This window comes from Anguilla anguilla, chromosome 14 (assembly GCF_013347855.1).
Source record: "Anguilla anguilla isolate fAngAng1 chromosome 14, fAngAng1.pri, whole genome shotgun sequence".
In the NCBI taxonomy this organism is placed as follows: Eukaryota; Metazoa; Chordata; class Actinopteri; order Anguilliformes; family Anguillidae; genus Anguilla; species Anguilla anguilla.
In genome coordinates this window covers 28,285,060-28,301,633 of record NC_049214.1, presented here as the reverse complement: position 1 = coordinate 28,301,633, position 16,574 = coordinate 28,285,060, and the positions used below count along the sequence as shown (strand labels likewise).

Here is a 16,574-nt window from a genome sequence, read left to right as displayed (position 1 = left end):
TTTGATTTAATTTGTTCTCTTTTTTTACCAAATATATCAGTTATCAATTAAATTGGCTAATTTTCTGATCTTTATGGGAAGGACAGCTTTGACTATTATGGGGATGTTTATGAGCTACTATGTGAAGAGACTAGATCAGGCAATAAATAAACCAAGTTACAAAGTCACAGTGACACTTTGGCTTCCACTTTATTCTGGCCTGATCCAGAATCTCCAACACAGTACCCATAGGTGTATTGCCCTATTTTTAAATGTACATAATCCTTTGAATACAAGGAATGCCAGTGTGGGTTTTTTCAGGCCACCCGTCGACATGCGCGCACACATAATCACACCCACACTCACACACACACATACATATTTACACCTCAGCAATTTTCAGCCTTCAGACAGCAAGAGGTACCAACTTTGATGTTCTTTTATTAAAAACTCCAAACAAAACAAAAGGTTTAAAATACTAAGGTATAAGATGAAAGGTCTTTGGAAATAAAATACAAGGTAAGCCAAGTATAGTACAAGCCTTGTTTTTTCTCTCCACGACCAATTTCGTTGATACTAAACACAACACGTTATTGCGCTAACATAATCTGATTGACCTTGACTGTCGTTATTTGTAATGGTGTTAGCTTGACCCCAGTGCTTTACAACCAGTTTGTAAGTGCCAGTTCAACTATAAACTTAGCAAAATGTGAATTCGGCGAAGCTACGATTACCTACTTGGGTAAGGTAGTCAGTGGAGAACAGGTTCAGACTCGAAGGTTGAACCAATAAAACTAATTTCCAGCCCCATTAACCTGGTGTGAGTTGCAACGTTTTTTTGGCGTGGTTTGGTACTGCAAAAACTTTTGTAGTTATTTTTCTGTAGTTGCCTCTGTAGTCTGTAGTTGTCCTTTGATGCACCTTCTCAGCTCTAAAGAGCCCTTTAATTAGAGGGAAAAGTGGCAGTTTGCATTTAGTTTGGTTAAAGCCCTTCTAGTCATGTGCTCCTGTTCTCACGGCACCCCAAACCCTCAGTCTATTAGGGTAAAGAAAATTAAGACGGAATCAAACTGAATAAACCATTGAAAAGGGAAATACAAATAATATATTTCCTTTCAAATTTTATTGGCATGGTTTTTTTTAAAGATGCTAAAGAAAAAAATGACTATAGCATTTTCATTTGCATTTTGACTTACATAATGCAAACTCAAACGAGGAATTGGAAATGAAACCTGAAAGAATGGTGTACAAAAGGCCAGCAGGACCGGGGGTTTGGGAGCCTCATTCCGTACATTTTAGGGCCGATATCACCTAACGGAAGTGCTTCCGGGGGCCCACTTCTCCCCCGTCTTGGGTCAAGCTAAGGCTAACCCTTTGAACCGGCCCCCTCAGGCACAACAGTCAGGTGATTTAGGACCACATACCTAATCACATGGTATCCAACCTTATCCCACCTGATCACACCTGTTCACGCGTGCTCACACCTGATCACCCCTCATCCCATTGCCCACCTCCACCTGTCCGTAATAAAGTTCTTGGAATTGGAATCCTTGTCCGTCCGTGTTCTTGCCGACACACCGTGGCGATCACACCAAGTGACAGTAAACCTAGGGATCCCAGGGAGCAGGCGCTGTCTGGACAGCATAAACTATCCCGGAACCCTGCCCTTCCTTACAAATGTGCTTTTGATTAGATTTTGGCACTAGGAATGCGCACACGATAAGCAAACAAAACATCAAAGTTTATGAATGCGTTCACGTAAATCGATTGACATTAACATTTATATTTCGGCAGGTTAGGGCTTCAATAGTTACAGACGGTATAAGAAAGAGGGAAAAGACAGGATCACTTGGGAAGCAGGCTATGTGACGGGCAGAGAAAAAAAGGAATGTGAGCTCATGCTTCCTGGAAAGGGAGTTTTTGCGAATACCGTGTGACCTGGGAGCGAAACTGGTCTTTGCGTAATTCTGCATCACTCTGTTTATTTATTTGCCTCGTGCCGATGCAGTGTGAGTTTGAAGAGGCCGCCCACGTTGTGAAACACATCCAGTGAATGCCAAAGCCCTTTGTACCTCAGAGCGCCGTGCCAACCCGCAATTCAGCCCCGCGAATGCCTCCTGCTAGAAAGGTTGCCACGACAATGTTTAACTGGAACTGGCAACGCTGAGCTACGACAACGAAGAATTTTAATCTGGAAACAGATGTCTCCTACTTCTCCTCATGTGACAGCTTGGGTGCTACTGTATGTTTCAGCAGAGCTGAGGGGCATGTCAGATTAAGAGGATTGTGTGTTTGCCTTCATACCTCTATGGTACGCTCTCTGTTGAGTTCACATTTCACATTTAAAAAACCAGCATGACAAATATGACTGACACTTCAATTGATAAAACACAGCCAACATCAGACACGTTTTGCGGGTGTCTCCACTACACCAGATCATATTTTTTTTTCTGAGCCCATCTTCTGAGGACATTCTTTATGAATACACCCCGCGTTAACCAGGGTTGTGTAAAATTCATAAATTCAGAATTTACTCCCATTAAATTCATTAGGTGTAATTTGAATTGAATGACAGAAATGTTGAATCAGAATTTAAATTGTAATGAAAGGAAGTGGAATTTCATTAATTGCCATTCAACTAAATTCTGCTTCAAGATTCAAGAGATTCAATTCAAGAGAACTTCACTTCACTGCATCTGACAGATGATTTACCACAAAATATCCCACCAATAATTATATCACTCATTTCTAGAAATGATTTCCATCTATTCCTTGTGTATAATCATGGGTATTATTGCTTTTCATTTCGACTTTAGAGCCTTCTAGATTAAATAAACTAGCCAGCCACTGTGTAGCCTAAATGGCTGAAGCTAAGTGGATTGGAGGTTAGGTAGTACTTGGATAAGAGGCTACCCACTGCACCACATTAATTCAAATTTGAATTGCAATTCTACATCCTGTTCAGAGCCGCAATTCAAATGCTGTTCAAATTCAATAATTGAATTGGAATTAAAGAGGCATTCACTATTCAATTCTGAATGCTGCACAACCTTGATATGCACTAGTCAGTCACTTCTGACTAATCATTATCTTGGGTACATGTGGTTCCTGTTAGAGACGATGATTTAAACTGTAAAATTGGTGGGGTATCTGTAAAACAATTCAGCGCTGGCTAAAACCTGCAAGAACTATGTGATGGTTTCCACAAAAAATTCTGCAAACTGATACAAAATAGCTTCCCTTTCACTGATGCTAACTCAGTCCTGGACACAGGCAGGGGTGGGACAGCCAGCTGGCACGAGAAGCCCAATCACAGAGAGGCCTGGTCAGAGCGTATGATGATGTAATCATTGTTTGAGGATCGGAATGGGAAGGGGGCAGCACTACAGCTTTGCATGCCAGCGTTAGTAATTGGATCTGAATGCAAGCGGCCAGTGAAGGCTGCTGAAAAGTGGAGTGGCATGAGGTATTATTTAGGCTTGTTGAAGACCGGGCGGGCAGCTGCGCTCCAGACCAATTGCAGTGGCTTGACGGCAGGGGCCAGTAAGTGGGCGAGCAGGGCATTGCGATAAACTGAACAGAGAGTGATGAGGTCTGGGATGAGCAGCTGTGTGGGCTCTTGGGTGTGGAAAGGCCAGTGGTAAATGGTAAATGGTAAATGGACTGCACTTACATAGTGCAGTGAAATATGCCAGAAACAGCCATGCATTCCATGAAGAACAAATGTTTGTTTGGCCTGAGTGATGTCAGGCTTCTGCCGTGGCCTGAAGAAGAATTTCAACTGACTGCACCTGGACTAACTATCACTACTCTGCAGGGCACTCCCAATCTAGAATCGCTCTTATCACTTGTATCCTTCTAATTTGTTCCTGTAGCACTTTCATGTGACGCTTGTACCTCCATCCAGCACTTACATTGCACTTGTATCGTTATCTTCACGTTGTAGCTCATTGTCATGCCTCCTAGTTTGACTTACCATAACTTTCTGACACAGCCTATGCTTACTGTGTGAACTGGACTTAATGTTCTCATGGCTATGAAGAACTATTACATAATGAGTATTGTGCTTATCAGACCTGTGTTTTGTAGTTGTTCCAATGACCTTTGGCATGCACTTCTTGTACGTCGCTTCGGATAAAAGCGTCTGCCAAATAAATGTAATGTAATGCAGTGGCTGAAACATCACTATGATGTTGCACAATGTTAGTTCTCTTAAGTCCTCTAACTTAAACATAATAACTTAAAACTAGTTTTAAGAAAAGCAGCACAGCTTTGAACAGTGAGTACAATTACTTTACACTAGTCCCTGGGTTTCAAACAGGGGTCAGTGGACCCCTGGGGGTCCTAGAAGTATTGTAGGGGGTCCCTGGTTGGACTTGATATGCAATGGCTATATATTGATTTGGGGAAATATTGCAAAATATATTTTTTTAAACATTTTTTTAATAAAACAAATTATAACTTAAAAAAAACGTATTATGGCGATCCCCTGATACAGTTGGGCCTGGATCAGCTCTAGTAGACTACGCCCGTCATACGGAATATCTGCTTTCTGGAGCCGGTCAGGGATTCCTGTTATTTACGGCGCACGTGGTCTCCGCAGGCTGTGATTGGACAGAGACCGAACGAGCCTCACGGTGGCGAGCTGTCCAGATGGATGAATACAGAACAGCCGGTGGGGAGGCAGCCGCCGGTTACACCCTCCCTTCTGCAACAACCGAGACAGGCGGAGAAACTCACAGCGTTAGCCCCTTGTCCCGCGTGCAGTATAAATTAACCGGAGTGATAATTGCATTTTCGTTTGATCTCGTTCGATTACAAATACTGACTGGGAAAATCTAGTTTATTGTGCAATTAGATTGTATGAAACAAACCCGGATAAATAAAGCAGGTAGCCGACGATAAAATCGTTATTATCAAGTTCGCAGCACAGCATATTCGGTAGAAAACTTTGCTTCTGAGTCCAGAATATTTGACGGGTGAAACGATGGGGCCGAGACTCAGCAGACGGAGCAGCCTGGACAATGAAATTAAAATTCAGAAGAACGGACGCCAGCGCGGGGGCAGCTGCGGGGAAGCCGGTGGGAGTGGAAGCTGTGTCGGTGGAGATTTTGTGTTTACTTCCTTGATACTGAATTCCGACAATCTGCCGGATATTCTGCGGAAGAGCCGCCCTAACCCCTATGTCCGGAGAGTGGCTTGGGTCCGGGAGATACAGAAGCTTCTGCGCGAGCACAAGGTGGAACAGGCGTGCGACGTGCTCAAATTACTCAGAAAGGTAGCAAACGTCAAAGACCCGCGGTGTTGTAAAACATGTGTCATGCAAATGATGGTAATTAACGGCCAAACCAGTGTGGGTGTGTTTGGACGGAAGCCATTATAAGTAAAGAAAATAAAAGGGAAGAACACTAGCCGTTGGCATCGTCTGAATTTAGAGTTTGTGCAGTTTCAGAACTTTTTAGAAATGTTGTCAACCGTGAGGTTTTGTAAATGGATGCGAGGTTAAATGTTTTTGTCACACGCGATTGTTTGTTGACCGATGCAACCCGCGGTGAATGAAACGTGTTGGCAGATCTGACAGCCCCGCAGGGTACGTGCCGCCACCCCCGCCAAGAAAGCGGATTGTTACTTGATAGGCTACATGTTTGGTTACGTAGCCGAATCGAATCTTGGCACTCTGTTAAGCGAAATATTTTGTTTTAATCCTAATATGGACAACAATAATCAAGAATAATAGCACTGGTCTAATAATAATAATAATAATAATAATAAATACATAGTAGTAGTAGTAGTAATAGTTGGTTTTATAAGTGTTTTAAGGTTTTAAAGAATTAACACAACCTCTGTAGAGATCATTTCAGTATATTTTTGTGCAAAATGACTTAATTTACTGAATTTGTAGCTAGCGAACAGTCTTTCTGTTCTTGTTTTAGTTTTTTCTCCCCGCTCTTCCTTGCAGATCTTCTGTTTCAGAATTATTAGGTCTTTTTGAATGCACTGGTCACCCTACAGATTTTCAATAATATTCAATTCTGGGGACTACCAAGGACATTCCAAACCCTTAATCTTTTGTATCTTTAGGTAGTTCATGGTTGATTTTGAGGTATGTTTTCAATCACTCTCTTGTTGAAATATGCAGACTTTTTGCAACTTCACTTTCTTCTGCTTCCATTTCTTTCTGAATCTGCTTCTTGCTTTTAGGACTTGATATCCATTCTTCCTTCCACCTGCACAGTATTTAATGTGCCACTGGCTGCCACTCAACCCCAAAGCATATGAGATCAACCCCCACACAAGTTGGCAGCATTAACATATCATCTTATAGCCTTACCCTGCTTTGTGAGAGTCAGTTATGTTTATTTTCAGGTGCCCTGTCAGCTGCTTAGAGAAGCCCATGGTTGTTAAGAGTAAGCACAACGCCCTGAGAGGTTGGCAGGGTCAGATTATTAAGCTCTGGAATCGCCTTAGTCTGGCTTAATTGAAGGCCTTGCAAATGAATGAAGTTTTGAGACCTTACAGAAGTATTAATGGATCAATTGGAGGGGTGCCATGAACTTGCAGCAAAACATGCAAGTTAGAGAAATGTTATCTAAATTGGTAAATGGTGTAGCTATTGAGACAATAGGCTATTGCCACACTGTTAATGTTAGCAACCTGTAGCATTAGCTTGCAAATGGCTTGGCATTTAATGTCACAGCAGCCATTTGTAAAGTTAGCTGGCTACAGTCAAAGCGTTCAAATCAGTAGTGATAATGTTCTCGCAACGTTGGCTAGCTAACCTTGCTATGTGTGAGGATCTTCAGTTGTCTAGAAGAATGGAATGGCTGTCCTTGCCCAGTGTGAGATAATGAACAGAGAAGCAAGCTAAACTGATCAGTGGGTTTAGCATTTAGTTAAGGCAGTTGTCTGACCCAACTAGTTATATCACAAACATTGCACCTCAACCCTTCTCTGCTAATATTGTACTGTTCTGTCCCAGAATGGACTGAGACTGATAATCTTTAACATTCTGAGCTCAAGGTGATTATGATGCCGTAATGCACAAAATACGTTTTATTTTAAGTTTAATAACTCAAACTGTAAAACTTATCAACACGTGGTTAATAGCAAGACAAGTGAGGTTTGGTCAAAATCCCTTACAAGTCTTTCTTTGTGTCTCCTTCCACTGATTTTACCAAATGTGATATTCATCAGGTTAAAACTCCTCCTCACCTTTAGCTCTGGTGTCCTCTGACTAATGAGGTGAGGCACTGTGGAGCTTATGACACGTCACCATAACAGGAGATTATGATGGTCGGTTTTGGCAGATCGAGTAATCCGCTGCCATATGGACGTAGAGCGCGTGCATCAGTGACGCTGCGTGCGTTTGACGCTCTGCATACGTTCTGCTGTGAAGTGCGAATGAAGGTACTGAATGTGTGCTGGAGCCTCAGCTTCAGGAGAGGTTACCCCAGACTGGCTTCAGCTGCGCTGGGCTGATTTAGCCTGCGCTGGGTGCTGCTGGCCTGCAGGGGGCGATGCTTTTCAGGGGGCAGCATTATAAACGTTTAAAACAACATTGACACTGTGCCCCAGAGTACAGAATAAGGTCTCAGAGAACAGAAACTATTTTCAGATTGGCTACTGCACACAGCAAGTCGTAGTTTGATTTTTTAAATGCACACGTCCATGTGAATTTTATCATGCTGAAGGGTACATCGCTAAGATAAAATAACAAAACCTTTTCTGCGTCTTCTTTTTCTTTTATAAGGCAATAAAGTGTCAAGCATACATCAGCTATTCAAAAAAACCAGGGAGATTTGACATTAGTACTCTTTTTTTATCGACCAGTTGTCCATCGTGGTTAGTGTGGGTTTTAAAACGATTAATTTAAGGGAGGTCGCAAAATGGAACGGGAGTGAATTCGGAACTGGAGAGCTGGAAGGAATGGCGCTGCTGTCAGTGCTCAACAGGGACAGCTGATGGTGCTGGTATTCATGCTATGCAAATACATTGGAGTAAGCTCCACGAAATTACCTGTGTTATACCAAAGTGAAATATAAATATAAATAAATAGACTGCATTTATATAGCGCTTTTATCCAAAGCGCTTTACAATTGATGCCTCGCATACACCAGAGCAATTAGGGGTTAGGTGTCTTGCTCAGGGACACTTCGACATGCCCAGAGCGGGGTATCGAACCACCAACCGTCCGACTACCAGACAAGTGCTCTTACCTCCTGAGCTATGTCGCCCCCTTAAATATCTCTTTAAGTAAAATTTCCCTTAAATGTCCTTTTAAGTTATTTGTCTGAAAGTTCCTTGTGGACTACATGATAGGTTTATGGCTGCGGTTTTGAAATACCTTCGAATGCATGCTACATGGTTTTTTTGTGACCATCTCTTGTAATAAACTGCGAGCAGGAATCATTGACAGGATCTGCAAGTCATTGTGTGCAAGTATTTACTGATGGCTTGAGAACTTGCTATTCAGTCTCTCTTGCCCTGGTGTGATTTAAAAAAAATGTTTAATTTCCTACGACATTTTAACTCTTGACCTGCTGTGGAACTCTACAGTAGTAACGAGAACATCTCTGTGTGCGTCTGAGTGACCAGAGATCTCACCTCACACTCTCCCCACCCCTCCCACATCTCACCACAACAGGCACTTACCCACAAGTCTTTGCACTTGTTCTTTTGGCTTCATGGTAGACCTACGTGAGAAGGATTGGTTTCATGAACACAAATAAGGACGTTTGAGATGACTTGGTTGCTGTCATCTAAACAGATGACAATTTTAATATGCTTGTTTACAAAAACTTGACCATGCATGACTTATGACTGGGGTATGTGTTACATTGGAAAACAAATTTTCCATGATAGGGAAGAGGCTGCAGGTAGGGTGCACATACATGGCAACGGTCTGCCAGGAAAGCCTTGAGACACGGAACTTGGATCACATGCCAGATTTTCATATCACATGATATGTGCCGTCGCCAATATGGATTTCACGTCTATTACCATGTGTACCGTTCTTTGAAAATGCAAAACTATGATAGTACCATGACGACGGTACTGTGGTTACCACCATTTGCAGCAGGAACGGTGAGATCTGTCTTTTGGGCTGACTGGACTTCCCTCCTCTGTCCTCCCCACAGGACCTTGGCCTGGAGGGGACCTCGCTGAACGATGTCCTGCACAGGAATGCCTCCTTCCTCAACCTGGTGGACCCCATTTCCCATGAGCTCCTGCTCACCCTGGCCCGGGACCTGCAGTGTCCCAAACCGGTGAGCCCCTCGTCTGCAATGTCCTTCTGCTTCATCGGCTAGAGAGCTGGACTGTTGGGCCAGTAGAATGTGAACGAGCATTCAAACACATCTCACCAGTGAAATGGTACTAAAGTCAAACAGTGGGGGCTCCCCAGTTACACAGTGACAACAGCATTGCATGGTTGAGCCTCAGCTTTGTTACTACAACTAGGAGTCGCAGGACAAAATTAATCTTGTCTCATCTTGAGTAGGGTGGGATTTAATCGGTCAGTGTTACTGCTGCATTAGTCCTTCTGGATAATATTCCAAGGTTGCAAGTTACTGTATGATAAACCTCTCCTCATATCAGCACTAGCTCTCTCCTGTAGTACTGTATGGCCTGTAAGGTGTAATTTAGTCGCTGGCTCCCCTGTAGTACTGTGTGTGGCCAGTAAGGGTTGAAATATCCACTGGCTCTCCTGTAGTACTCTGTGATGTACAGGGTGTGAAATATCCACTGGCTCTCCTGTAGTATATTTTTAGTAAAAAATCTCAGGATTTCTCAGCCTTGTTGCCAGCCTAAATCAGTTCACCTAAAACAAAATGAGGACCTGAGGTGCTGGGGGAGGGCTGCGAGTCTGAGGGGGTGAGGTGGGCTGTTGGAGCGGGGAGGGTTGAGTCATTTGGGTAGACTCTCTCGGCAGCTGACCCGTGTGGAGATGTTTCAGATACTTTCCTCTGCGTTTTTGCCGTCCGTCGCTCGCGCGGCGAGGTCAGGTGACGGCGGAGCTTCGCACCTGTTTGCGCCGCTAGGTTGGGGGGGGAGGTGGATTGGAGGGGGGGCGGGGCTTATAGCCAGGTTTCCATCTGCTGTCGCTGACAGTTATTTTTAAATAATGATCAGGGTGCCTTAAGTGGGTCATCGCTTTTTAAACCTGCTGAGCTTCTCCACTGTGTGAAACCCAGCCAACATTCTCATCTGAGGAGCTTCATTTCAGAGGTCACTGAGCAGCATGCTCTGCATTGCCTTCATCAGACCAGGGCACCACACTGCAAGTAAAGAGCGAAGAAAATCAGGTCACCAAGTATCACAACACGTAGCACAAGTTTGAAAGCAAGACTCCGCTCTTCAAACTTAGCAGAAGGACACTAAGAAGGGATTAGGCCGAATTGTAAAGTTTTAAAAAGGATCATTTAAGTGGATGAAAAACATTAAGAGATGATATTAAGATTTGTTAAGATTTGTATTAAATGGCTGTTCCTATCCACAGTTACCTTCTAATAACTTCTGCATTATACTTGTGAATTCAAAAGAATTCATTCTTTTGCAGTGCAGTTGGTGTGATCAGTACCCTCTCCAGAGAGTGTATTAAATGTGCTCAGACTCAGAAGCCCCTGAACACACCTCTACTGAAGCACAGCTAACTTCCATGTTGTTGCGTTTGTGTTTAGATTTATCCAGTGCTTTTAAGGACTTAGAGAGGATGACACGTTCAACCATTTTTGGACTAATCTATATTTACTATTGCACAAGGTGGGATTAAAGATGGCTATCGTGTGATACCTGAGAGTTATCTCTTCTGGGATTAACTGAATTCCAAAGAGTAGAATATAAAAGCGGTGTTCAATTTCTGACAGCTCACGAAGGTCTCAGTGAAGCTGTATTTCAGGCATGGTCACGATTTCAGAGATAAGATCTGTGATCTGCTGGTCAGCCTGCTTCCCCACTCCAGCAGAAACGCTCCCTTCTGGAGTGTCTATGGCGATATCGCACGCTGTGTCGATAAGATAGTGTCACAAAAAGATGTTACCCTGAAACCCTGCGTGCACGAAACCATGTTGAAAATAAAAGGTGGAGTTTTCTAATGGCAAAATTCATAATCTTATTTTTTTTAAACCCCACAATTCAGGTTCAATCAATGTTATTGCTTTAAATATATCCTCTTTAATCTGCTGGGGGAAAGACAGAGCAGGAGTGTCTAAGGGCTGGTAGCTCCTGTTAATCAGATTACCTCTGTGACTTAGGTGGCTCTGGTGTGTTTGTGTGAGATGGGTGGGGGATGGGGGATGGATGGGGGTTGATTATAAGGTGAAATAAGGTGCTCGTGTTGGTTCTTTGCTTTTGGAATCGGGTACAGAACAGTAACCCTGCCCCTGCTGGTGCCGTCTGAGCTGTTGTGTGTGCATGTGTTAGGGTGTGTGAGTGTGCGTGTGTGTACATGCGGTAAGGTGCCTCCCTCCAGCATGTGTCAGAGAACATTCTCTCAATCATGTCCGTTGTGTTATAGAGCTGTCGTAAAGGCGCTTGTGATGTAAGCTGCGGGTGTTTTGTGCTGTTTGTTTGTGTTATAAAGGCTTTATTAAGGAGTCTGTGTGTTACAGGACTCGGATCGCCTGAAGAGCTCCAGTAAGATCTGCAGGCAGCTGGTCTACCACCTGAGCCCCCACTCCAAATGGCTCCAGCAGGGCAAGGCGGGGCAGGGCGGGGCCGGGCAGGGGGCGTGGCAGGGCATGCCCAAGAGGAAGGCTCAAGTCTGGTGAGTCCCTGGATCTGCCTGCCTGTCTGTCTGTCTGTCTGTCTGTTTTCCTGTTGACCTGTCTGTCTGTCTACTTGCCTGCCTGTCTGACTGTGTGTCAGTTTTCCTGTTGACCTATCTGTCTGTCTGCCTGCCTATCTGTCTGTGTGTCTGCCTGTCTGTCTGACTGTGCCTCCTGCTCACAGACCATCTGCCTAAAGCACAGAGACTAAGCTGGCCGCAGGTAATCCCAGTTCTGTGCAGTCCACGGAGTGGGTGTAGCTTTTGGCAAGGTAAATTGATTAAAGATACCTGATAAAGTATGTAGAGTCGCCTGCCTGTCTGACAGCCAGCTACATCAGAAACATGCTAGGTCACGTTACTCTTATGGGACGTTATTCAGCACTGTGTGAGCCCTGTTAGAAAATGTTTAACATTCGGTGTGTAATCGTTACCTCTGTGCGTGTTAGTCCAATGAGGGACGGTTGAGATGGTCTGTCTGTAGGATGAATGTATAAAGATGGCCTGTGATGTCGGTTAAAAAGAGTTTCACAAACAATTTCTCATCCTCCAGTTCATGGTAGTTCAGCTTCGTGTCTGCTAAAACAGACCATTCAGAGCCCTGTGTCCAGATTAAAGTATCAGCCAATCAGAGATCACAGAGCTGAGCTGGGAAAAGCAGGAACAGGGATTGCACTAAATCAGTAAAGCCCAATGTATTTATCCCTCACCTATTGGAGCACTGCACAGTAAAATTTCAAATTTTAATTCTACTCTAAGAGTACATGTAAGTCCAATAGGACAAGTTGATCGAACATTTTACTGTGTGAAGATGCATATGTGTGAGCGTGTGTGTGTGCGTGTGTGTGTGTGTGTGTTGGATGCACGCTGATCTTGACAGCACATCGAACAAATTGTCCTGATTGTCATTAGGCTGTACTGGCTACATCGCTCTGTTAAAGGAAGTTAAATTGCCGTTAACAATACAAATGCGAGTGGGAAAAATGAAAATAGCCTACAGGCGCGTTAAAAAATGACTGTCATGCCAGTCTTTCTTTTTTTAAACTGTAAAATTGGCACGAGCGGTTGAAAATGTTGTGGCGGTGGTTATGCGGTCTGGGTCGGTGCTGGCGCTGCAGTGTCGGTGAGTTCAGCGCCTGAGCGTTCCTCTTCCCTCCCCCCCACCCCCCATGCGGAGTCTCATACTGATTGAAGGTGAGAGTGACCTTTGACCTGGCGATGCATGCGAGCGCATTCTCTCACTGGGACGCCAGGCGAGGAACGCTCTTGGCCGTGTGGAGATTCTGGCCTCCATTTGCGGTGCAGTCATTCTGGACACCTCAGTGCTGTAATCCTCTGTAATCTGAGGGACAATGTGCAGGAGCAGCTGCACACCGCCCCCCCCCCCTCCCCACACACACACACACACACACACACACACACACACACACTGTGCGGCTGATCTGGAGTAACCCTACCGCCCCCGCCCCTCACGCACGCACACACACAAACACACACACACACACACACACTTGCGCAGCTGACCTCATTCACTCTCACCTGTCTGGTACCTGCAGTCGTCCCTCCCTTCACCTGACAATGTACCGATCGATCGACCGGATCGATCGCTCCACAACATGCGATTCGTGACCGGCAGGTTTGTTTTTATTTTGGCCTTTTTCTGTATTCCTGTTTTATGATGTAAGAAATTTGAGTCCACTCACAAGCTGCATGGGAATGCGGCAGATATCTTTCCCCAAATGTCAGCCGTCTGTGAACAATACACAAGTGTGTGAAGCGGACATTAAAGGTCTTATTTTCGTAGTATTTTTCATCAGTCCTATCGGTTCTGACATTATTTTACGTAACTGCTTCATTGTCAAGTTTAGTTTTTTTTAGACCTTTTTTTTTCTTATCTATGCCAGTTGCTTCAACATGGCATCTATGGGGCTTATCCAGATAGGCTACAGGTTCAATGTACCTTCAGGCAAGTCTGGTTTATCTAAACCTGTTATTGGGAAGTGAAAATGAACATGAAGGTTTAAATGTATTTGTCAACATAAAAATATAATTCTGTCTGAACTTGCAGAATTGACCATAAGCTACACTATTCTTTGTGCACATGCAAATTTAATTTAGCTCTTCGTCTGTGTATTGCGGTTAAAATAAATATAGACCGCCATTAAAGTGAAGAGGCTCGACAACATCCTTGTAATAGTCTGATGAATAATTAGTGCAAGAATTTGGATTTTTTTGCCATTATCTTATAAAGGTAATCTACAATAAATGGTAAAACAGGTTGCACTTGTTTCTTACGCAACGACTGCAGCAGATGTCATTCCATCCATTGTTGCACTGAAACATCTCCAGAAAAAGCTCTGGCACAGATGAGATAAGATTCAGTTTATATCATTCACTCTCTCACTCACTCTCACACTCACTCTCTCACACTCCCTCTCTCTCACTCTCTCACACTCACTGTCTCACTCACTCACTCACACTCATGCACTCACACTCACTTGCTCGCTCACTCACTCACTCACTCACTCACTCTCACACTCACTCACATGCACGCACGTACACACACATCCTTCTCCCTCAGCGGTGTTGTATTCTGCAGTCAGCAGCAGTATGGGGCTCAGTGGCACAGGGCTGATATTAATACCACAGGAGCTAGGGTATGCTGTGTGTGTGTGTGTGTGTGTGCACGCGTGTGTGTGTGCATGTGCGTGTGTGTGCATGCGCACGCGTGTGTGTGCACGTGTGTGTGTGTGTGCGCGCGTGTGTGCTTGTGTGTGCGCGTGTGTGCTTGTGTGTGTGTGCTTGCGTGTGTGCGTGTGCGTGTTGTACTCCCTGCAGTCAGGGTGTTCTCCTGTGCGCTGTGTTCTGCTGGTGTGCCAGGTGATAAATCTCAGCGCTGAGAGTGGCAGGCGGGTCGAGCAAGCAGAGGGGCGCAGGGCTCCAGCAGCCCCTGGGCACAGGGGCAGAGCAGCGCTGGAGGGGGCAGAGCCTGAATCACGGGCACAGACAGGAACAGACTGGCCTGTCTGCACAGCTCCCTCAGTTTAAAGACTGATCCCCAGGAGAGCTGAGGACAGAGGTTTGGATTTGGCCACACTCGGTGAATGGCTTAAACTAAAAAGAAATCCCTGCAGGAATTCAGGGAAATATTAATGTGGTTAATACTTGCACAGTCTTGTTTTATTTCTGTGGTTTGTCAGGACTGGTCTTATTTTGAGGTCTCAGTGGGTAAGACCCATTTAATTGGACTGAGCTTAGTGTGTCCTCAGCAGTGTGGCCCCCCCTGCTGGTGGAGTGTGAACTGCGTTCAGCCTACAGTCATATAATGTGTGGAAGGGTGTGTGTAATTACTTAGGTTTTACCACCAATTCTGTACCTGTCGCAACTCTACACCTGTCCCATCAGTATACCTGTTCTAATACTACACCTGTCCCACCACTATACCTGTCCCATCATTATATCTGTCCCAATTCTACACCTGACCCATCCTTACATCTGTCCCAAAGCGACACCTGTCGCATCACAACACTTGTCCCAATTCTGTACCTTACCCATCATTATACCTGTCCCAACACTAAATCTGTCCCATCGTTATGCCTGTTCCAACACTGTACCTGTCCCAGCACTACCCCTGTCCCATTAGTCCCCGTCTGTCTGTGCTGGTCTGATGTGGGGGTATTTGTGTGTCCGGCAGTGTGAAGACGGCCCTGCAGCAGAAGCTCGCGGGCGACACGCTGGATCTGTCCAGCCTCCCGCTCTCCGGCCGGGACCTCCACCGCGTGGCCCGCTATCTCCACGGCAACGGCGAGGGCGTGGCGGCGCTGGACCTCAGCTTCACGGGCCTGCGGGACGAGCAGCTGGGGGCGCTCCTGCCCGCCCTGGCGGCCCTCCCCGGCCTGGCCGCCATCGCCCTCAACGGCAACCGGCTGACCGCGGGCGCAGCCCGGCAGCTCGCCGACGCGCTCAAGGACCCCGCCCGCTTCCCCCGCCTGGCCTGGGTGGACCTGGGCAACAACGTGGACGTCTTCACCCTGCCCCAGCCCCTCCTCCTCGCCCTGCGCCGCCGCCTGGGCCTGCGGAGCGGCCTGACCACCATCTACGAGCGAGGGGAGGAGCAGGGGGAGGAGCAAGGGGAGGTGGAGCAGGGGGAGGAGCAAGAGGAAGAGGAGCAGGGGGAGGAGCAGGAGGAGGAGGAGCAGGGGGAGGAGCAAGGGGCGGAGTATGGGGAGGAGCAGGAGTGGGGGGAGGAGCAGGAGAGACGGGAGGAGCAAGGGGAGGAGCAGGGGGAGGAGCTTTGGGACAGACCAGAGATGGAGGAGGCTGGCGGTGGGGTTGAGGTCAGGACCACGCCCCTCAGCATCATAGGCCCATGCTATGAGAGATGAACCCCCCCCCCCCCCCCCAAATTAGCAATTAGGTGCAGGAGTCTGACTCTTCTCCTCTTGCCCACAGCCCCGCCCACCACCAGTCTATTATTGGCGGATTGCGGCACTTCTTGAGCGTGCTGGCCAATGGAGAGGGGCTTCAGCCTGACCAGGCTGCCTCTGCGGGACAGTGGGTGTTCTAGGGGTCCGAGGGCAGCCACACAGTCCTGTCCTCCCACAGCGGGTGGGCTTTTATCCTGCTGCAGACAGTGCGGGTGTAGGGGATGGAACAGGAGGGAGAGAGGGAGGGGAGGAGAGCTCGGAGGTGATGGTGCCGGGTGAGGGGTTAGGTTTTTCTTTATAAACCAGGCGAGGCATGTGACAGAACACGCGGCACAGCTATGTGGTGTAAAACTGTAAAACATTGTGGTCGTGTGACTGGTTTGGAGACAGTAAAACTCTGGGAC

General features: G+C 46.1%; 1 protein-coding gene across 1 annotated transcript; it reads left to right on the top strand.

Moving 5' to 3' along the window:
- Nucleotides 1–4,472: 4,472 nt before the first annotated feature.
- Nucleotides 4,473–16,128, top strand: LOC118213029 (leucine-rich repeat-containing protein 75B-like). Its single transcript, XM_035391623.1, has 4 exons — nt 4,473–5,257; nt 9,117–9,245; nt 11,589–11,743; nt 15,438–16,128. The coding sequence occupies exons 1-4, from the start codon at nt 4,967–4,969 to the stop codon at nt 16,126–16,128; spliced, it is 1,266 nt and encodes a 421-aa protein (XP_035247514.1). The 5' UTR covers nt 4,473–4,966.
- Nucleotides 16,129–16,574: the final 446 nt, after the last annotated feature.